This window comes from Eptatretus burgeri, chromosome 6 (assembly GCF_056783735.1).
Source record: "Eptatretus burgeri isolate ZD-2024b chromosome 6, Ebu_testis_v1, whole genome shotgun sequence".
Classification (NCBI taxonomy): domain Eukaryota; kingdom Metazoa; phylum Chordata; class Myxini; order Myxiniformes; family Myxinidae; genus Eptatretus; species Eptatretus burgeri.
In genome coordinates this window covers 4,083,465-4,107,243 of record NC_140966.1, presented here as the reverse complement: position 1 = coordinate 4,107,243, position 23,779 = coordinate 4,083,465, and the positions used below count along the sequence as shown (strand labels likewise).

At 46.2% G+C, this 23,779-nt stretch overlaps 1 protein-coding gene and 1 long non-coding RNA gene across 7 annotated transcripts in view; both read right to left on the bottom strand.

Moving 5' to 3' along the window:
• LOC147024141 (uncharacterized) overlaps positions 1-18,117 on the bottom strand; it is a 39,076-nt gene extending 20,959 nt beyond the window's left edge. For 3 of the 6 annotated variants that reach the window (XM_085883751.1, XM_085883752.1, XM_085883753.1), the window contains exons 1-2: positions 13,733-14,275; positions 83-211 (exon numbers count right to left, since the gene is read on the bottom strand). In XM_085883751.1, the coding sequence (XP_085739877.1) occupies positions 83-211; positions 13,733-14,267 (664 nt within the window). In that variant the 5' untranslated portion in view covers positions 14,268-14,275. Of the gene's footprint in view, positions 1-82; positions 212-13,732; positions 14,276-16,237; positions 17,578-17,737; positions 17,762-17,863 lie in introns of those variants that run through there. The other 3 variants (XM_085883754.1, XM_085883756.1, XM_085883755.1) reach the window with 3 other exon arrangements.
• LOC147024142 (uncharacterized) lies at positions 3,166-9,564 on the bottom strand. Its single transcript, XR_015058894.1, has 2 exons — positions 3,639-9,564; positions 3,166-3,439 (listed from the first exon to the last, which is right to left on the bottom strand). It is a non-coding gene; the product is annotated as an uncharacterized LOC147024142 (long non-coding RNA).
• Positions 18,118-23,779: the final 5,662 nt, after the last annotated feature.

The window sequence follows — 23,779 nt, the reverse complement described above, 5'->3', positions numbered from 1 at the left end:
GTTAAAAAAAAAAATCAATCACCTTAAGCCAAAAGCCTTAAAATAATTTATCACAGTAGTTAGCTAAAAGCTTCCCTCTCACCTGGTGGAACAGATCGTTTCTGTTTGGTGAGTTTTGCTGGCAAGTCTTCAAGCACACAAGTATCGCTCCTTCCAAGAGAAAGTTGTGACAATTCATCTCCACCATCAGCATCAAAATCAACAGTGGTCTCTGCACAGAGCATGATAGCAAGTCATTCCATAAGCAAAACTATAATGGTACTCGGTAGAGCGCATACCTCCATGAGGCTGAACAGTCTACGTTTTGCATCCCACCGATCAGCCGGATCTGCTGACCTGAATCAAAATCTAATCGGCTTGTTCTTGTCATTTAACCAACTCATCCACCAAGTTTTGTTATAAACCATCCACAAGTTTTTGAAATATCATGCTATTGGTATGGAAGTGGGGTTTGGGGTATGCCACGAGCGAGTGGGGCGGGAAGGGAAGGCTCTGACTCTTCCCAACCTCCGGCCCTGTAGGCTGACATGCCACAGAAAAGTCCATGGCCCATCAGGTTGTGAAAGAACTACAGGCACCAATTGACTCCAACAAGCCAGGCCAGGTTACCGCTCTTTTACAATCACGTTACCTTTGTGGGTAACGTGATTGTGGGTCGGCAAGGCCAATTGGGCTCACGTACTCCATACACACAGCAAGCAAAAACCCTAAAGTACGTACGGGCTAATCCTAGAGACAATTAATGGGGTACAATTTCCCTTCTCATTATGCTTATACACCGTCAGACTAATGGAAAAAAAAGACATGCAAGTTGGTCAGAAATGTCTCAATCATTAACAAGCGCAATTATTTAATCACCACACAAATTTACAATTACACATTAAGAAAACATTTACTTACAATCAAAGCAAAACACATTTATTCACCATCAAATCAAGCACAATGACAGGTATTTACAATCATAGCAAAGGGAGCACATTTGAAAGATACATGAGAAAAGTAATTACCTTAATACTTATGGAGCCCACTTAGACAGTCTTATCTATGGCTACACACAGGACAGGGTATGGCACGTCATCAATAAATCTAGAAAGATAGGTGAGAATATGAGAAGATAAGAAAAGAGTGGAGTTTGGTACGTTTCCGGCTCGCCAGATATAAATATTGCCGGCCTGCATTGATCCCAACATGAATTGGAAGGGGGGGTGGGACAGAGTAAGGGTGTGTAGGTGGTATGTCAGTTTGATATGCACAGGTGGTTGGGAACCGCCAACTTCATGGGTTGGTACAGAGGAGACATGCAGGTGATCAGGCACTCCACAGAAACCATTCACGCCTCGTTCAGAGATGCTTGAAGGCAATGAGCCTCCTGCAGACAGAGTCGAGCAGGCATGCAACCACCCCCCCCCCCCCCACAGACAAAGCTGTACAGACAGCCAACGCTACGCTCTCAAACCTCTCAGCTGTGCTGCCTCAGTGCCCCCCCCAGCGGGTGTGTGTGTGTGTGTGTGTGTGTGTGTGTGTGTGTGTGTGTGTGTGTGTGTGTGTGTGTGTGTGTGTGTGTGTGTGTGTGTGTGTGTGTGTGTGTGTGTGTGTGTGTGTGTGTGTGTGTGTGTCTGCATCTCTCAGAATCACAAAAAAACAAAAATCCTCAAATCCAGATCTTGACCAATGAATTTGTCCTTGACACACACCCAACGCATCCACGTTTTTGCATTGGAAAAAAGTCACAGGGGGAAATTGGTCCGAATACCCATCTAATGAACACACCACCACCCCCCATATGGTGACAAGTAACACTTAACCTCAGTTTCCCTACTTAATTTACATTGAGATCCACGGACCAAGCAACTCTGTACAATCCTATATTTGCTGTGAAATTCCTCCATATACCCCCACAACCGTAACAATATTATTTAGTATTAATTAATTTCTGCTTTGTTACAATGTCATCATTCTTTTTGTTATATATTTTGTAATTAGAAATGCCACGCAGTGGAAGGACCTATTAAGCTGCTCTTTACACCTTAACATGGCGTGCGTTTAAAACAAAATAATTCTTCAGGGTTCTTTGTAGTTAATGAGCCTAATCAACTCAGGAGATCATAACGATCATTTCAGTGCATCACACTCCACATCAGAAAGCTCCAATAGAACCAACCACACACATACACACACACACACACACACACACACACACACACACACACACACACACACACACACACACACACACACACACACACACACACACACACACACACACACACACACACACACACACACACACACACACACACACACACACACACACACCCAAGGTTTTCTCAGTGGTTCCGTCATCCTTGGCCGATGCCCTTTCAATTTAGCTGAGGGGCCACGCGGGATTTGGCCTCAAATCCAATATTGAGGCCAAAATCCAAAATGGCCACCAATACCCATTGAATCTCACATTTTAAATGTGCGGAAAACAATTTTCGAACCACAAAATACGGCTTTTTCTTTTCGTACGTTAGTGATATGCATCATGAGTTGATTATAGAATAATTTGCATTGGTTCTCAAATCCAATATGATGATGGCAGCTAAAATCCAAAACAGCCACCAAACATTACTGAATTTCACTTTGCATACATTTTTGGCTGGAAAAAGTTAATTTTGCCAATGAAATTTGCCTTGTTTCTGGTTGAACGGTAGAACTCATCAAATCACGATCTTCGAGTAATTTGTGGTCGACCAAAATGCAATATGGCCGTCAAAATCCAAAATGGCTACCATTTTTTCTGCTCCAAACAAACGACAGAATACTCTTTTTCTGGTCGCATGTTGGAGTAGATATAATTACTTGACTTTGGAAGGATTTGCTCTTGGTCTCAAAATCCAATATGGCTGCCAGACCCGACCGATTCAAACGTGTGCAATTTTTTTGGCTGGAAAATTGAATTGGATAACTGCCGTTTCTCTTATTAGACTGTATGTCTTTAAATTTAGGCCAGGGAGTTGCTTTTTACATTTCAATACACAGCACAGTTCATTTTGTAATAATTGACACCAATCTGCTATAGTCTTTAAAACGGCCAAAAAAGTCCCAAATAAATGCTTCTTTTGTACAATAAGACGAGCGCCAGAGCTTCATTAGCATTTAAACATGATGCTAACTCACAAGTAATGTTCATTCAAAGCCTTTAATTTTACAACATTGTCCATTTGAGTTAATATCATTCACTGATGTCCAAATCATGCAGTCTCTGTCTGGGATTTCGGTGAGTGAACTTCGTCACGAGTGTCAGAAGTAGCTGAAATCTGGTCTTGCACAATGTTGCCATCACTGAAAATTTGTCCTCCACCGAGTATTCGGCTCCTTTGTCCTCACTGTTGCTGGAGCCCTTTCTTCTCTTCTTCTTTCGGGTTATCCTCTTCGTCTGCATCATAACCATCGCCTGTGCAATGAGAATTAGCTTTGCCTTACAGATCCTGGTGGTAATATACCACTGTATATTAGCTTAGCATTAAAACAATCACTGAAAACCATAAAAGCTCCGAATTCAGACAACTATGACAATTGACAAGCAGCACGAGGTGGTAATTATCCAGCATCTTCACAAATATAAAACTATTTGCTATGAAAACTGCATGTACCTGGTTTTGACCTTGGCTTGGTACTAGCCAGTGAAAGACTTGGTGGGAATTGTAGGCAGATAAACCATACTGGCCTGGAACCATCTTCGGTTTCTTCCAATCGACTGCCTTCAATGGAAGGATATGCTCTGTCTTGTCTCAAACACTGGTACCAGATCTAGGCTTGAAGGTCGCTTTTTATGAGGTGTTCCTTCAAACTACTCTTATCTGGCAGAATATTGAAACTGGATTTGACTTTCTGCTTGCCCTAAGTTAAGGGATTGACTCCACTGTGATTGTACCACAAGCCATGACCTACCACATGGAACCCTATGGAATCTCCAAATTCCTGTACCACCCTCCGCTTCCGGGTTATCATCGAGGTCATGATCTCGGCTAATCTCTTGTACATCCTCCAACAATTCTGTCAGTAGATAGACCTCTTAATCCTTTATAACCTTGTAACTTGCGATATTAGCGCTTCTTTCTGAGTTTCATCTGTGTTGGATTTTTGGGAATCAGACACCAAGTTGAAGTTATGATAGCAGGTTTTGTGGTAGTAAAGATCCATTGCAAATACATTAGAGGACACTCCAAGAAGCAAAATGTACAAACGCTTGGCTGCAGCATGGTACTTGCCATCCTTATCGTCATCAGTTTTAGGTCCATTTGGCTCTTACGCTTCCTGAAAGCATTTTCTTCTGAGCACCATCCCAGGCCACCATTTCTGGACTATTTACTGTCAGCAGGCATCACCTTATCACAAATGAAGCATACCTGCTTCTCTTCAGCAGGTACTCTTGGGAGCTTATGACCCAGCAACAGGTTCCGAACTCGATTTATTAAGTTGTCTGGTTTGAATTGCCTTACATTTCAATCGATTTCTAAACGTTATTCGGCAATTATTGTGGACGAACATGTCACTGTGGTGGAGGAACAATCTTGTCCTGACTAATTGGAATGGAATTCAGCATAGGGTGGTTCCGAGCACAAACTCCTGTTCGAGAGAGGCTGCCCGGAGAGAGGCAGTAATCAGTGTGCGCTGAGGGCACGTGACCCTCATTTGCCAGCCGTCCACAGGTAAGGTATCACGCGAAGTAGTGTAACCCTGCCTGGATTTGCCATGCCAATCAGCGTTCGTGGTTTTCGAGCAACCTGCCGGTGCACGGAGTTATTTGTGCCCAGCTGCCGAGAGGACCGGGCATTCGGAAGGGACCCAAGTGCTCCCCCTCGTGGCACACCTCGAAGCCCGGATCCGCGACAATATTTTCTGAAGGCACTGTATATACTTAAAGGAAGGAAAAAAAAAAAACAAAAAAAAAAACAAACCTCGTTTGTTTTCTGTTATTCAATATTCCATAAAATATTTCAGTAATACATGGATACCTATAGACAAAATATACTAGCTGAGCACGTTATCCCACAGAATCATTCCAAGTTGTGCTTTTTGCAGCATCAATTCCCAACTTGCAACAGCTCTTGGAGTCTCAGAAGATAATTAATTCTGGGTGACGGTAAAACGGCAGCCTTGTTTTCCTATTTATGTTCCAATTAGTGTTCAAAATATAACATAAATTTAAATAAGTTGTTCCTTCCATCATGAACCAATTGCTTAACCCCACTTTTTGCTTCGTGTGTGCGAGGTAATAATTCTGTGAAAGTCTAACACATAACGACGTCAGATACTCATCAACTGGAGGTTCTTCTCATGAAGTTGTTTTGTAGTTTCTTAAACTCTTCTTCTTTCTCCTTCGCAGACCTGCACAAGCTGTTAGATTGGCTGATGCATGTTAAATTATTGTTCTCCTCAGCCTTCAGTGCTAGTTCATCAGCAGATTCTGTCATCGCATCAATGTCCGTCTTCAGACGTTTGTGTTGACATTTAAAGTCAGCTGTTTCTTCTTCAAGCTTTCGTTCCTCTTTCAGGTTTTCGACCTCGATCTCTTCGTTCACTGAAAATCCTTTTCCATTGTTGCTTGGCCGTGGGATAAAAGTAACAGCTGTTTCACAACAGACCACAGTTTACCAAATTCCTGTTCCTGTGCTAAATCAGAATGCCACAAATGATCGAGTCTATCCTTCTTTGGGTCAAAACTTGTGAGTCTGAAGGCAGCATCATCTAAGTATATTGTATACAGTACCCTCTAAGGGTCTTGTCCCCTATGCATTGACCAAGGTTGCGAGGGCTCTCATCAATTTCACAACCAAGTCTTTCTTCTCAAAATGCCTTGGGTCAAGACAAGCCAAGCTTCTAGCCAGGGGGTACTTTATGGGAGATTTCTTGACGAGCTTGCACACCATTTTGACAAGAAACTTTGCATTCCATAAAGTATGGTTCTGTGGAGATAGGTACAGTACTGAATGCACTGCATGTCTCAATTACCACTTGCACTGCAGCAGCAAGACTGAGCGCACACAACCCGCACAGAGGGTGGTGGTGGTGGTGGTGGTGGGAGGAGAGGGGAGATACATGTAAAAGGACCGTATAAAAACAAAATGGTTCACAGGAAAAATGCGAAACCACATAATCAGGAAACCAAGCCCACGTAAAACAATGTTTGGATTCGATGTGGGAAAACAGACAATAAATACAAACACAATTAAAAATACAATGTTTGGTGCTTGGCGCCTCTCACGTGATTCCTAAGTGTGGTTTCCCCCATATTCCCGATATCGAATGTCTTCTCACAGACCCTGCATCCGGCCTTGTGAACAGATTCCTTCACGAGCCAATCTCGGTGGTGGGCGTGCTTCAGCCACAAGCAATTAAAATAGCAAAGCTTTGACATTCTTCAAGTTTGCTTTTCCTTTCCCTTTACAATCAACAGCAACAGTGCTGCAGCGAGACTCAAGAGTAGCCATTTCCTGCGTGATTGGGACTTTTCCGTTACATTTACATAATGTATGCACGACCTGATGTCACATTGTAAAATGATTCAGCAGACCAAGAGGAGCTACTTCCTGCTTAATCGGGACTTTTCCGTCAGCACTTAGGTAATGTCATAAAACTATTCAGTCACATGGTCTCCACTCCACATACAGCACGCTGATGTCTCTGGCGGCCCTACAAGTTCACGCCACCGCTTTATCCGCTACGTCTTCGCCTGCTTGATGCTTCGTCTCTCCACTGGGTGCCGTAGCTGTGGGCTGAACACATGTTCATGATGGAACATTTTCGATTTCTGTGCCGGTGTCTTTTCATTTATTGTGTGCTAATGGCTATTTTGATTATTTATCGGATCGCGAGTGCGCTTCATTTTTTTTTGTGTGTCCGTCTATCTTTTGTCTCGCGAGTCTCCATTTTCGTCGTCCTGTGTCTTCTTATAATAAATTATTCCACATAAAGCAGTTTCATGTAATGACCCGTCATTGCAGATTTTGCAGCATGAGAAATCATTTGGCCTGGCTTTAATGGTAAATCCCTGGGGGAGGTTCTTATTGGTAACATTCTCTTCATGAGGCTGGGGGAATTAACAAGTCTGAAGCTGGGGGGTGGGGAACCTGACAGATTATATTTGTGCAAGTTTCTTGGTTTTCCAGGAATTTCAAGGACTCGGACACGTTTTTTGAAGACTTTCCAGTCCTGGACATAAAAATACGCCTGGTGTTGGCTTAATGATTATGGTGGTGGGCTTTGGATCCGAGGATCTTCAGTTAAAATCCCACTCGTCTGTTGAATCAATACCAGGTGGGGTTAACTCAGCCTGTCATCCTTCCGAGGTCAGCAAAATGAGTGCCAGCATGCTGGTATCCTGTGTCGGAGTGGCGACCCATCCAGGATTGTGCCCAATAGCCAAGGAGACTGCTTAGGCAGCACAAACGCTCTGCACAGAGTATGGTCCCAATGGATGGATGGACATAAAAATGACCTTTCCCCTTTTTGCTGTCTCTGGTGTACGCTTCCTCTTCAACTTAAGATGCTGGAACTGGGAAATACTTTTTCATTTTTCCAAGAATTTCAGAGTTCCAAGGATTATGCGAACCCTGCAACTCTTTCAATTTCAGCAACAGACCGATGCTTTTTCTTGACACTTTCAGTATACCAAGGCTTTTGGCACAATTACCAATGTGTCTGCGAACAAAGCATGAAGGCAAGGAGTGCACTGATTGATTGAGAGGAGACGGGCTCAGAGAAGCTGCCAACGATGTCAACACTAGCGGTTGCGTTTTCCTTTGAGGCGGTGCATTTAAACATGTAACTTTTGACTTGCTTGATGGATTAAAAAATATATATATACTATATTTTTTAAGTACTGTAATTAAAAACTGAATATTTAGTTTGCGCTGAAGCAAATCTGCACAAAGTGGGGTGGAGCAATGATGGGTGTCACTGCACCTCTTCTTGTGCATTTGTGGGTATTTGATTTGTATGGACTCCTAGCCTGCTGGATGGAATGAGTTAAAAATTTGGTGGTTGCACCTGGGTTGTGCCCAGAAATGTTTAGGCATTAAAAAAATATTTTGGTAGCAATGGAGGTTCTGGAGGGGGTGGGGGAGACACAAGTTATCTATAAATGTGTTTCGTTTAGCACCACTCCTGGTGGTGGTGGGACAGGGTATTACAAGTCAGCTGGGGAGATTACTTGCAATTTTGCAATGTACACGTGGCATAGTGTAAGTGCTTTACTGACCCCGCCAGAGGGAGGGGGTATTACACTCGTATAGGGAGTGAGTATTTCCCGTGAAAAACCATCCTTACTATAATCCACAGACTGGTGTTTGTGGATTTGTTTGTCATGGTACTCCTCCTACAGTTCTGGGCCAATTGCATCCAGATTTGCTGCAGAGGATCAGTATGACCCCAATTGATTTATAAGGGTGTTTATATGCCTGGTGTTGGCTTAATGGTTAAGGTAGTGGGCTTGGGATCCTAGGGTCCTGAGTTCAAATCCCGCTCAGCTGTTGAATTAACACCAGGTGGGGTTGACTCTGCCTGTCATCCTTCCGAGGTCGGCAAAATGAGTGCCAGCATGCTGGTATACTGTGTCGGAGTGGCGACCCGTCCAGGATTGTTCCCAATAGCCAAGGAGACTGCTTCGGCGGCACCAACGCTCTGCACAGAGTATGGTCCTAATGGATGGATGGATGGTGTTTATATCTTTGCCGGTGATCTTCGGGGGGGAGGGGAGGGGGGAGCGAGGGGACACAAATTTTCTATGTAAATGTGCATCATGTAGCGCTGCCTCGAGGTGGGGGAAGGTATTACAAGTCTTCACCATTTACAGTACAGTGTTCCTGTCCCCATATTTTCCAGTGCAGTGAGGTGTTTTGAATTGTAAGCAGTAGGTGTGTATTTGCCTCATGCACGGAACCCGGGTTATATATTAACCTCCGCCATCGAAGATCGGAGGTTACCGTTGTCACCCCTTTCTGTTTAACGTCAGGTCAGGTTCGATCTGTGACCTGCTACAGGTACCATGTAAACCTGTACTAACCTGTTCCATGGTCGGGTTGTCGGCAACTAAACCGTCTCCCCCACCAGGTTTTCTGGTGAGGAGGGTGTTTGGATATGGACACCCAGCAGGATTAAAAACAAAACCTGTCAAAGGGCGGAGGAGCTCCTTGTGAGCCAACGGCCATCCATATCTAGTGCCCAACTGTGTCTGCGGACGTCCTCCTGCAGTTGGGTTACTTCTTATTAGGAGGTTGGTGGCAGGATTTGCACTCCGGCCACCGTAAAACCCTTCATTCCGCAAAACGCAAAAACGCAAAAAAATCTGAAAACCCACTCCGTGGGAGTACCTCCTGTGCAGCTTCCCTTCGCAGGGCAGCTCACCGGATGACGGGATTGGGGCAAAGCCTTCGGGACCCCCAATCTTTGATAGGAAGGAAACCACGGGGTAACATCCCTGGGTCAGATTGCGGGAGAGTGTGTCGGAGTGGTGCTGAGGTGTCGTCCACCAGACGGCGGTCTCCTTGGGTTAACCTGAGGCGGTCCCTTCGGGTGGGTGCCTGGAATGTCCTATCCCTAAGAGAGGATGATCACCTGTCTCTGTTATCATCTGAGCTCAAGCGTTTGGACATCGGGATTGCAGCTCTCTCTGAGGTTCGGAGACCGGATTGCGGCGAGATAATGGTGGGTGGTTACACCTACTATTGGTCTGGTCGCTCTGATGGTTACCATACCCAAGGAGTTGCTGTAGCTGTGTCCAATAAGCTGACCCGAATGATAATTGAGGTAACACCGGTCAACGAGCGTATTATGAGATTAAGGATTCGCCACTCCTTGGGTGTCATTTCCCTGGTCTCTATTTATGCTCCGACTGAGGCGAGTGATCTCACCGTGAAGGATGCATTCTACGCCACACTCGAGTCTGTGGTTGATCAGTGCCCCAGACGAGATACACTTCTAGTCTTGGGGGATTTCAATGCATCGACTGGAACTGATAGGAATGGTTATGAGGTGTGTGTTGGTCCCCATGGGTCAGGAACTATGAACCAGAATAGCACTAAGTTCCTTGACTTTGCAAGAAGTCATGGACTTAGGGTGGCTGGTTCATGGTTTCAGCGCCCGCAAGCTCATCGCTGGACTTGGTATTCCAACGCTGGCGGTGTGGCAAAGGAGATTGACCATGTCCTCATTGACGGTCGTTGGAGGATGATCCAGAACTGCAGGGTCTACCGGAGTGCTCAGTTCCTCAATACTGACCACAGGCTTGTTGTAGCAACTCTAAAGCTGCACCTTAAATCCTGGAGAATGGTACCATCCCAGCCTAGGCTGGATGTTGCCAAGCTCAGGGATGAGAGAGTAGCTGAGGAGTTTGCGAACAGGCTGAGTGGACACTTGGGGGGTCTGGGTGCTTTGGGGGGTCCTGAAGAGTTGTGGAGCACCTTCAAGACCACAGTCCTTGATGTTGCCGGTGGATGCCTTGGAGTTCACCGCAGGGCAAAGAAGAATTTTGTCTCTCAAGGGACACTGGATACCATCGACCAGAGTCGCAGGGCCAGGCTGAATGGCAGAGCTGAGCTGTTCAGGGAGCTGAGGCGTAAAACTGTACGTGCACTGAGGGTGGACAAGGAGGCCTATGTGCGAGGAATCTGTGAGGGGGTAGAGCATCACCAGTGGACAGGTGATTCTCGTCCCGCTTACAGGGGAATTCGCACATTACGTTCATCCAAGCCCATCCCTCGGAGCACTGCAGTTCGAGCAGAGAGTGGTAGGCTCTTGACAGAGGAGTCTGAAGTGAAGGCCCGCTGGGCCGGTTACTTTGAGCGGTTGTACCAGGCTGATCCCCCAGCTGTCGAGTTGGACGTCAAGGGTGTTACAATCCCTGTTGCTGACCCTCGAATCAACTGTGGTCCACCATCGCTTGTGGAAACACGGGCTGCGGTGAACCAGTTGAAACGGGGCAAAGCTCCAGGGATCTGTGGCATCCATGCTGAACTTCTCAAGGCTGGTGGAAATGCTGCACTCGTGTCGTTGCATGCAGTTTTGTGCTCTGCCTGGAACACAGGCATCATCCCAACTGACTGGAAGAGGGGCCTTGTTGTCCCTCTCTGGAAAGGGAAGGGTGATCGCCAAGACTGCAACAACTACCGAGGGGTGACGCTGCTCTCAGTGCCGGGCAAGGTCTTTGCTCGGATAATTCTAGATAGGGTTCGCCACCATCTGCTTGAGCACCAGCGTCCAGAGCAATCAGGCTTTACACCAAAGAGGTCAACGATTGACCGTATCCTTGCACTTAGTGTCCTCACCGAACGCAGACGAGAGTTTCGGCAGGGGCTGCTTGCAGCCTATGTTGATCTCTGTAAAGCGTTCGATTCAGTGAATCGGGATGTCCTCTGGAGGATTCTTGGTCTTCGTGGGATGCCACCGAAACTGATCGATCTGATGTCTGAACTCTACTCTGGTACTGAGAGTGCTGTGAAGTGTGGTGGTGCCATCTCTGACTTATTTCCAGTTGTTACTGGAGTTCGTCAGGGATGTGTACTTGCCCCCACACTTTTCAGCACTTGTATGGACTGGATTTTTAGGAGAATGTCGGAGCGATCAAGTTGTGGTGCATCGTTTGGCAATGTCAAGATCTCGGACCTTGACTTTGCAGATGATGCAGTCATCTTTGCGGAGACTTTAGACATCCTCTTGGGGGCCCTCGAGGTGCTGAATGAGGAGTCGGAGCCGTTGGGATTACGGATTTCTTGGGTCAAAACTAAGATCCAGGCTTTCGGTGACATCTTGGATGCTGCTGTCCTGTCTGTGTCTGTTTGTGGTGAGGATGTTGAGGTCGTGGATAGATTCACTTACCTTGGCAGTGATATTCATGTCTCCGCAGGTTGTGAGCCGGAGGTCAATAGACGTCTGGGTCGGGCCTGGGGAGTCATGGATTCACTGGATCATGGGGTGTGGCGCTGCCGGTACCTGTGCGGGAGGACGAAAGTCCGAGTCTTCAGGTCCTTGGTACTTCCAGTCTTGCTCTATGGGTGCGAGACTTGGACTTTGACCAAGGATCTGAGACGGAGACTTAATTCCTTTGGTACCAGGTCTCTTCGGAGAATCCTTGGCTATCGCTGGTCGGATTTTGTGTCCAACGAGCGGTTGCTGAGAGAGACTCGGATGAGATTTGTTACCTGCATAGTCCGTGAGCGTCAGCTGCGGCTGTATGGACATGTGGCTCGTTTTCCTGACGCTGATCCTGCTCACCAGATTCTCTCAGCGAGGGAGTCTCATGAGTGGAGGAGGCCAGTGGGCCGACCACGTGCCTCATGGTTGCAGCAGGTTGACCATCATCTCAAGGAGATGGGGATGGGCCTGGCATCTGCCTGGGGGATGGCCAGACGGAGGCCCCTGGAGTACCGGCGGAAAGTGGACGCAGCGACGCGCTGTTCTGGCACATGCTCCCATACCTGACCTGACCCTTTCTGTTTGTTTGTTTGTTTGTTTGTGAACAGTATTACGGAAAAAACTCCTCGACGGATTTCGACGAAACTTGGTGGGGGGATTAGGTATGGTCCAAGGATCATGCCATTAGATTTTGGACCTGGTCCAAAATCCAATATGGCCGCTATGGCGGCCATTTTGAAAAAATATTTGAATTTTTTTTTTGCATTTCTACATGTTTTAAGTGATTTTCAACCCCCCCCCCAAAAAAAAAATTGTTAGAGGAAAAAAAAAATTGCAACTTTTTTTTCAACAAAATTTCGATTTTTTTTTGCATTTTTACATGTTACAAGTATTTCCAACAAAAAAAAACATGCCAAAATTATAATTGCGGCTGATTTTGGAACTTCAGGTGGATATACCCATGTAAAATCAATTTCTGTCTCAAAGAATCTAGTTATGACGAATGGATTGAGTATGTAAAAGTTAAAAGTAAAAGGGAAAGTTGCAAACTATAACTCTGTGAGCACTGTTGACGTCATATTGAATGAATAGGATATCAGGTTCACTTGAGTGACCTTGCAGTATTGGCGGCAGAGGTTTTGCATTTTACAGAGTGCTCCCCCTCTAGTTTATTTAAGTTTTTGCCTATACAGAGCTATCAGTTGCCGATACACTGCCAAAATAAAAGGTATGCTTCAGAAGAACGCGTTGTATGCTTGGAACAAGATCGCATGTTGGGTGGGTACTCTGCTAGTATTTACAATAAGAGAAGTGTCTGACTTTTATGCAGCCCTGAACCACTGGAGGGAATGAGTTGAAAGCTGGGGGTTGTACTCAGAGTGTGCATGGGAAAGTTTTATGTAGTAAGAATAATTCATAGTCCCGGGGGTTTAGGGTGGGGGGATGATCGCATTTCTCCCTATGTAATTATTTATGGCATAATGCCACTCTCGGTGGGGGACGGGGGGGGCATCACAAGTCAAATTAAAATAAGAATTCTGTGGGAATTAACCCATCCTTAATGACAGGCTCTTTGCTCATGATAATAAATGGGAGGTGGAAGAGGGAAAACAAGATCCATGAGCCACGTAGCATCCTTGTGCATAACCGTCATCAATGGCCCAGGCATACAGACTTGCAAAGTAACATACTTGCGCAGACGTGGCAGGATTTACATCAACATAAATACACAAGAGGGGTAACCACTCCTTTTCATCAAGGTTTCACTATATTTTAGATGAGGCTCTTAACCAATATGCACACTGACAAATATTAAAATGCAGTCGAATCTTACCTGCTTCCAAGCTGCCACTGGCTGGATAGCTGTTCCAACCTCCATCACCATGGATCTCCAAATCACCACTAGTTACAAGCTCCTCTTCAAGTTCTTCCACATCCTCCATCTCCTCCCCAGTTTGCCCTCCTCCTTCCCAGCCAGAGCTCGTAGAACTCTCAAGTGTGCTAAAGTGGCACGCAGACTCCCGCAGGTCCTCACTAAGGCTCATGAGCAAGGTCACAATGGCTTGGAGCATACCGCTCACCATTGGTGGAGTCACTTGATGTGGAGGAAACCCATTTGGTTGCTGAGACGGCTCAACAGAGTGCAACACACGACGAAGGAGAGCATAGAAGGCAAATGGTAGGCGACGTCGAGCTGCTGTAAAGAGCTCAGAGCGTACCTGCTTGTCCGCCGTGCATGCAAGCAGCTCATCGTAGTCACTGATACCAAGCTCACGTGCCATCGCCTGGGCAAAGTGAGGTTTCATGCCCTGTGCATAGAGCCATGCGTCAAAGTCTGCACGTGGATCAACAGCTACAGGGCACGCCATCCTTGCGACTGAAAGAGCAAAACAAACAAACAAAGAAAAAGAAATTGCTCGTTGAGCAAGGAATTGCCGGAATAACTTTGTCATATCACTATGATCTCTGAAAAAACAAAAACCTGGAAATCAATTTGGTTCTTATAAGTCGATAGTGCTACTGTTTAATGAGTTATAGCACTTAGTTTGGTCATGATCATAACTTGGAAGTCAATCGGACTTGAAATGGCGTTTTTAATCGCAATTTGAAATTTTTGACCCGACCCCCCTGACATTCGACCCCCGACCACTCAGAAGGGTGTTGGTGTGACACCCCAATGAGAAATATGGTTGGATGCAGTATTGGAAGATGCACATTTTGGATTCAATTTGAAGTCAATATGACCATTTTAGCGGACGTTATTGCGAAAATAAAAATTTCGGTTTTTCCGTAACCTTGACCTTTGACCTAGATTCACCAAAAACAACAAGTGTCTAAGTTGGCCCATGGCCGACGTCTGTACCCAGTTTGGTCATGATCGCTGAAACGGTGTGGCAGCTACAGGGTAAACAAACAAACACACAAACAAACAGACAGAATGACACACACAACCGACCAACATAATTGCCGAAATCCAAAGGATTCCGGCAATTAAAAATCAGCATCACAGGTAGGAAGGGTGTTTTTCTTACAATTTGATCAGATTAATGGGAGACCTTGCACATTCAGAGAAACCAATGATCCAATAATTGAATTACAAATACAATAAATGAAAAAAAATAAAATGATTAAATCAACACAGTACATGGTAATTGAACCTGGGATCTCAGAATGTGTGTACTCAGATGAGAACACCAACAACAACAAAAAAAGGTTTACTCAAGCAATTACACATACTTTGTTTTTCTTTTGAAAACTTTAAATTACACTTCGTTCACAATATTTAAAAAAGAAAAATATATATAAAAATAAAAATTTATTGCAGACTTCTCAGTTCTTCCAAAATTTCAAATTAAATTAAAGGTGTAAAAATTGAAGCAACAATAAAATCTCACTCATTATGTGGTGTCACATCTTGGACATTGAAGAAAGACAAAAACACACACATTGGACTTATTCGGAGACATTGTTTATTAAGGGGTCATTATTATTATTTTGATGTACCGTACTCTTTACAGAGCGTTAGTGATACTAAAGTGGTTTATTGGCGAGGGATGTACTGGGGGGGGGGTTGCCATTGCCTTCCCAGCATTTAAATGTTGAATGTCAAGCAAGGAATCAGCATGTAACATTTTTAAGGTCATGGGAATAACTCGGTTGGGGTTTGGCCCACCCACCAACTTGCCAAATTCAGTGGTCGCTCTCACCGTTACGCCGCGTCGACTGGTTAAAGTAGTCATACAAGATTTCAAGTAATCAGCGAAATGACTAGTATAAACTGATCATCAAGACATAAAAGTGAGGAAATCTCAATGGCTTGGACATCTTTAGTGCAGGTTCGAACAATGCTGGCACAGCTCAAAGAGAACAAGCATCCGTTGAAGAGAGTCTTCGATATCCCCCGCCATAGTAAATGAGGACAAGTAGCAAAAGGCACCAGTTCAATTTATTCTTTATGTGTGTACCAAATTTCATAAAGAAATAGTTAATAGTTTTGTAACTATGCTCTGGAAGCAAAGGTTAACCTCAATTATTTCTTAATACCCAACTTGTTTTCACGGAAAGTGACAGAAATTTTTTTGGGGGAAATCTCTAAATATCAAAAGGCACCAGTTCACCACTTGCTTGATTTGTGTACCAAATTTCGTAAATATATCTTGAGGGGATTTGTAGTTAAGCTCCGGAAACGAAATGTGATGGACGGACGGAACCCATTTCTATATCCCCCGCCAACTTGGTTGGTTGGCGGGGGATAAAAATCAAGGGAAAGGAAATGCCATCTCGGAATGAGTACGAATCACTTGCATCAAGTATCAGCTCACTCCATTGAGTTACGTACCAACATCACGTCGAGCATGAGGATTTCCGATTATTCACGGAATGAACGAAGATGTCCAATCTGCCGGTGGCTTTGAAGGCCAGCTTTGTTGTGAAGGTCAGCCCCAGAGAGCTCCTGGCTGGTGGTGGGGCTGAGAGGCTCAAGACCATGGAAAAAAATGGAACCATGGCTGACCATGGGGGAAAAAAAACAACTGCCGTGGGACAAAGTCCTGGGGTCCTGAGTGTCGGAAGTTAGAAAGCCCAGTATGAAGACAGCCTTGTGTGTCAGACAGTGAGCTTGGCAAATGTTGATTTGTCTACAAATAAATGTCCAAGCAATTAAGCTTGAAGTAGATATCTCATGACATCTAAGTCGTCCTACAAAGTGCTCCATGAGCCAAGTAGAGTAATGTATTTGCAGAAACGACATCGAATGAGACGATCCATTCTGGAAACCGAGCAATACAAGAGGACCATTCGAAACGTGACACCTTCGCACCGTCTCGCCCAGAGTTGGAATCTCAACCCAGCTATAAACTGCCACCTTGGCGTGGCACATGCAGGCATCAAGGTGTGTTAAACCACCGGGTCCCTGGCCACCATGGCGTGGCACATGCAGGCATCAAGGTGTATTAAACCACCGGGTCCCTGGCCACCCTGGCGTGGCACATGCAGGCATCAAGGTGTGTTCAACCACCGGGTCCCTGGCCACCATGGTGTGGCACATGCAGGCATCAAGGTGTGTTAAACCACCGGGTCCCTGGCCACCCTGGCGTGGAACATGCAGGCATCAAGGTGTGTTAAACCACCGGGTCCCTGGCCACCATGGCGTGGCACATGCAGGCATCAAGGTGTATTAAACCACCGGGTCCCTGGCCACCCTGGCGTGGCACATGCAGGCATCAAGGTGTGTTCAACCACCGGGTCCCTGGCCACCATGGTGTGGCACATGCAGGCATCAAGGTGTGTTAAACCACCGGGTCCCTGGCCACCCTGGCGTGGAACATGCAGGCATCAAGGTGTGTTAAACCACCGGGTCCCTGGCCACCCTGGCGTGGCACATGCAGGCATCCAGGTGTATTAAACCACCGGGTCCCAGGTGGACCTCAGAGTTCCCACAGCGTCTTTCAGGAAGAGTAAGCGAATCATCTCCGGCATTCTGAACAAATTACCGGCACCTCCAGTCGAGCGTCTTGTGACGGTTTTACGAAAGGCCCGAAATAGGTTTCTCGACCGGTCATGAACGGCCCGAAGCTGTCAAGGGTACCAGGGCCTCCATGATTGTTGTTAAAATAAAACAAACTTATCAGGTATCGGACCGATCGGTGTCGCGTTGTCGGAACATTTTTAACACCTCACGCCCTCCTCAGTCACCGCAACTTAAATCACCCGTTGCCGCCAACATGTCGGAACGTTGAACAGTCACAGATAACCCCGAGAAACTTGGATTCTGTGTTCGACGGGGACTCGTGAACCCGAAGGACAGCGACAAGGGGACGACATCGATGTCCTTACTCACATCGATTTCCTTTTCCTCGAACTGCACGAGGGAGAACAGCTGAGAGGAAATCATTTCATGCTCCGCAAAACGATTTAAAATAGATGTGTAAATATATTAATATATTTACATCAGATTTTCACTTACCGAGAGGATTACAGAACGAGAGAACGATTTGTTTTCCTCAATATTAGCTTCAACCTTTCCTCCGTCGCTAACGTCAATGGGGCACGACTTATTTCTCTTCAGAAACGATGGATATACACACGTTCACTGTACTCTGAGGTAAAAAAAACATATATATATATATATATATATATATATATATTTAAATATACAGTACATATTAAAATCACAGTTTACCAATAAAAACAAGCGATATATAAAAAGATTGATATACGCGTTAAATTAGCCAATGACGGAGCCGCTTATTGTGCACCAATGAAAAGGCACCTCTGAGTTTCGGCCAATGAGAAGGCATCTGACCGGCAGGGTCAGAGAATCTTTATTAATTCGACCAATGGAAGAGCAGCTTGTTGTTCACTTTGGATATGATACGTCAATGATCATTTTGAACGTTGTGATTGAGCTGCACAGGGTGCGTTGCAGTCCCCCGACGAGTTTGTAGAGCGCTCGCCAAGCGGCTTAAGCACTCAAGCAAGCGCTCCGAGAAAACGGTTGATAAGGAACGGGTAGCTTGGCAAGCGATAGCAAGCCGCTTGGTAATGGAACTCACCTCCGATTAATGGAAACTTGAGGTGCCTGGTGTTTTTTGGGGATGCACCACCGAGTGGTTGACCCTTTTTAAGGGAGGTACCATGAAAATGATTAAATACCCCTAATATTATATGCTTCATTCTGTATGTTTTGTAGTTTGAGATCAGGTCCATTGATTCGATTGGTGGACTTTGAGTGGCTACACCCTCATTTTCCTTCCACAGGACCTCCATGGCAAGTTGGAAGGAATTGAAAGTGAGTTTTCAAAAAATTTCTTTCTTTCTACCAAACGTGGTGAAAACATCATTTGAGATGTCGTCATGACACGAAATACAGGTATTGACGAGGGGGTGTTGCATATGTCAGGTCAGGCCAGATGAGATCTGTGACTTCCATCAGGTTCCATGGAAACATGTTTCAAGGTCGAGTTGTCGGAGACTAAACCGTCTCCCCCACCAGGTTTTTTGGTGAGGAGGGTGTATGCTATGGACACCCAGCAGGATTAAAAACAAAACCTGTCAAAGGGTGGAGGAGCTCCTTGTGAGACAACGGCCAAACATATCGAGTCCCAACTGTGTATGCGGACGTCCTCCTGCAGTTGGGTGACTTCTTATTAGGAGGTTGGTGGCAGGATTTGCCCTCCGGCCACCGTTAAACACTTGAAAAACACCAAAGATATCTGAAAAACCACTCCGTGGGAGTACAGCTACCTACTCCTCCTGTGCAGCTGCCCTCCACTGGGAAGCGCACCGGATGACGGGATTGAGGCAAAGCCTTTGGGACCCCACTCTTTGATAGGAGAAAAACCACAGGGGTAACCTTCCCGGGTCAGATTGCGGGAGAGTGTGTTCGGATGGTTTTGAGATGTCATCCACCAGACGGCAGTCTCCCTTGGGTTAACCTGAGGTGGTCTTGCTTCGGGTGGGTGCCGAAAATGTCCTATGCCGAAAAGAGGATGATCACCTGTCTCTCTTATCATCTGAGCTCAAGCGTTTGAACATCGGCAATGCAGCACTCTCTGAAGATCGGAGACTGGAGAGTGGTTTCACCTACAATTGTTCTGGTCGCTCTGATGGTGACCATACCCAAGGAGTTGCTGTAGCTGTGTCCAATAAGCTGACTCCAATGATAATTAATTGAGGTAACACCGGTCAACGAGAGTATTATGAGACTAAGGATCCGTCACTCCTTCGGTGTCATTTCCCTGGCGTCTGTATATGCTCCGACTGAGGTGAGTGATCTCACCATGAAGGATGCATTCTACGCCACGCGTGAGTCTGTGGTTGATCAGTGCCCCCAGACGAGACACTTCTTGTCTTGGGGGATTTCAATGCATCGACTGGAACTGATAGGGATGGTTATGAGACATGTGTTGGTCCCCATGGGTCAGGAACTGTGAACCAGAATAGCACTAAGTTCCTTGACTTTGCAAGAAGTCATGGACTTAGGGTGGCCGGTTCATGGTTTCAGCGCCTACAAGCTCATCGCTGGACTTGGTATTCCAACGCTGGTGGTGTGGCAAAGGAGATTGACCATGTCCTCGTTGATGGTCACTGGAGGATGATCCAGAACTGCAGGGTCTACCAGAGTGCTCAGTTCCTAAATACTGACCACTGGCTTGTTGTAGCAACTCTGCAGTTGCAGCTTAAATCCAGGAGAATGGTATTGTCCCAGTCAAGGCTGGACGTTGGCAAGCTCAAGGATGAGAGAGTAGCTGAGGAGTTTGTGAACAGGTTGAGTGGGGAATTGGGGGGTCTGGGTGCTTTGGGGGATCCTGAAGAGTTGTGGAGTGCCTTCACGACCACCGTCCTTGATATTGCCGGTGGATGTCTTGGAACTCACTGGAGGGCAAAGAAGAATTTTGTTTCTGAAGGGACACTAGATACTATTGAGCAGAATCACAGGGCCAGGCTGAATGGCAGAGCTGAGCTGTTCAGGGAGTTTTACATGGAAAACTGTACGTGCACTGAGGATGGACAAGGAGGCCTATGTGCGAGGAATCTGTGAGGGGGTGGAGCATCACCTGTGGACAGGTGATTCTCGTCCTGCTGACAGGGGAATTCGCGCATTACGTTCATCCAAGCCCATCCCTCGGTGTACTGCAGTTAGGGCAGAGGGTGGTGGGCTCTTGAGAGAGGAGTCCGAAGTGAAGGCTCGCTGGGCCGGTTACTTTGAGCGGTTGCACCAGGCTGATCCACCAGGTGTCGAATTGGATGTCGAGGGTGTTACAATCCCTGTTGCTGACCCTCCAATCAACTGTGATCCACCTTCGTTTGTGGAAACGCAGACTGCGATGAACCGGTTGAAATGGGGTAAAGCTCCAGGGATCTGTGGCATCCATGCTGAACTTCTCAAGGCTGGTGGAAATGTTGTACTCATGTCGTTGCATGCAGTTCTTCGCTCTGCCTGGAACACAGGCATCATCCCAACTGACTGGAAGAGGGGCCTTGTTGTCCCTCTCTGGAAAGGGAAGGGTGATCTCCAAGACTGCAACAACTACTGAGGGGTGATGCTGCTCTCAGTGCTGGGCAAGGTCTTTGCTCAGATAATTCTTGATAGGGTTCGCCACCATGTGAACGTGGGCTGGAAGCTGCTGATATACATCTTGTCTCGATCCATCAGTTTTATCATTTTCTTGTTTTTGAGAATGTCTATTTCTATTACTTTACACACATCAGCAAATGCAACACGATGGCCTTCAACTATCTCAGCTTGCCTCTGTCGTTCCTCATCATTCTTGCTCCGCCATTTTGCAGGCCTCTGCTTGTGCTTCACCCTGCAAGACCTATGATATTGTGCTTCACATGCAAATAAATGTTTGCCTCTGATCCGTACTTGCAGTTTCTCATATCCACTCTTCTCAGCCATCTCCAAGACAGACTTGCAACCATCACATTCAAAGTGACACATTCGTTCAGTTGTCCATGTCCCCTTGACCTTGATTTTCCTCCTCGCATCAGAATTGCAGAAAATACAATCTGTCTTGAAAAAAGACACTGTCACGTTTATCTGAACTTCTCCGACTTGCTCTCGTGGAACATGAGGGTTCAGATGAATCAGATTGTTTAGCAAGGCAGGTGAGATTTATAATGAACCTCTGGTAACATTCTCTGTGATATCCATGATGCTCTGTGATAAGTTTTCATGTTTCTGTCACGAACCCAGAGGTTGACAAGAGTCTTTCATTGCATACATCGTTCAACCCAGAAAGTTTGCTATCAGCATCCTTAGAAGTGGATCGGAGTTGAAGTGGTCCAAGTTGTAGTCTTGGGATATGAACGATGCATAATGGTTTCTGTTGGGTACCTTGTCTGACACTTCCATCATCATTGTGACATTTTGAAGGTGGACCTGGTTGTCCAGCAGTCTGCGTTGAACTTCTTGCTTCTGACATCTTGTCTGCTATTTTCAGATCCACATTCATGTACAAGAGAATATTGAAGGAGAGTATGCTGTTGGAAGTGTGATTACATTATACATTAGCATGATCCGTATCTGCTTCATTTTGGTGTCAAATGGAAAGTATTAGGCAGCAGATCATTACGATTGAAGAGCTGTTTGTTTTCTCTGAAATGTCCACCTGGAAAATAAAGAATATCGTAGATTTGGTTAAACTGCCTTGGTATAAAAGGAAAATGAGGGTGTAGCCACTGAAAGTCCACTAACTGAATCAATGGACATGATATTGTCGCGGGCGGCGGGGTCGGGTGAGAAGACCACCAGGTGGGGGAAACTACGTCGATTCCCACCAGACTCCCCGGAATTGTAGGCTGTCGCTCACAGATAATTCCGTGATGCGACGGGTCGCTTAACCGACCGTGGACGCCAATACCTCAACCGCGTGGAGTTGGGTCCTCCTGTCCAGAATCAAGTTACCGAATTAACCACGTGGTTTCGACTACCGGGGGACCACGCCCTCGATACGCCTTGCCCAAACCGGATCACTCTACCAACTACCGACTACCTTTCCGGATCCGATGCAGTCGAGTGGCACTGCCAAGGACGTACCGGCGAGAAGGAACGGATTATCGGGAATAAAGACCCGGCTAAACTCATATTCAAACCATGCTGGACCAATGGAGGAAAAGACAAATACGAGCTGGGAACATTTCTACAATTATTTATTTACAATAAGCAGGGAAAAGCATGTGGCACAGGAAAAAGGTTTATTTGGAATGTAATGCAAGGGGAAAGATGAGAGAGGTGTGGGGTGTGGCAATTTTACAAGCAACTTACAAAAGCGGACACAGTGCAGACTTGACGCGAGATTAATAAAAGCAACAATTACAACAATGAAGATCTTATACCGAGGCTTATCTAACGGACAGGCGCCAACACACTCAGACACACACTCGGACAAAATAAACCCAATGTAAAGAAAAGGGACCTTTTGCAGCCAGGGAGGGAGGGAGTTGAGGTCACAGTTATTGGTACCTGAGCGGTTCAGGGGAAGGGATGCTCCGTGGTGTGGCACCTGACAAAAGCTGTGCAGTTCGGTCCACAGCCGCACGTGTGGTAATCGTGTCTGGCGGAGTCCAAGAGGCGAGAGATGAGCAGTAGTAGTGGGGCAACTTAGCACAACAATTGTGCATTTTGTGAGGAAAGCACCAAATTTGGCACACTAGTAGCCTATCATATTATGAACAGATTTGGATATTGGGCCATCTCAAAATTTTTGATGGCAGTGGAAAATGGCTGCCACAGCCATCAGCGGCTGAATTTGAGATGGCCCAATATCCAAATCTGTTCATAATATGATAGGCTACTAGTGTGCCAAATTTGGTGCTTTCCTCACAAAATGCACAATTGTTATGCTATATTTAGCTAAGTTGCCCCACTATAGGCAGGACCAGGTAATAGGTTTGGTCAGGGTCGTGTGGGCGAGGACCAGTACAGTAGGCAGGCAGTCGTGGCGAGACGTAGGCAGAGCCAGGCAGCAAGAACACTTTCACAACAATTCTCTTCAACCTCTCCAACGACCCCAACTTCAACTCGACCCCTCCAACGGCCCGCAAAACCAACTCGACCACCAACTTCTCCACCCAACTGAGGAATGCTCCGTACTTTATAGATCACGGAGCTCGGGGAGGAGCCATGGCGAAACCGACGTCATCGTCCGATCCGAGCATCCCGATTGGACCGGGCCTTCATGTGGGCCGGGTTTCAGCCAGACGCCGGTCTGACCTACCCACGCAGCGAGTGTCTGGGTTTGGAAAGGTGGAAGCCGATGCGGCTTTCATAGCGAACTTCAGGATTGTGCCTCAGAAAACGAGACTCCGTTACAGTGGGTAGTCGGTGGTACGCTATGGTAAGCGAGACGAGGGTGCGAGGAAATTCACTTCAGAA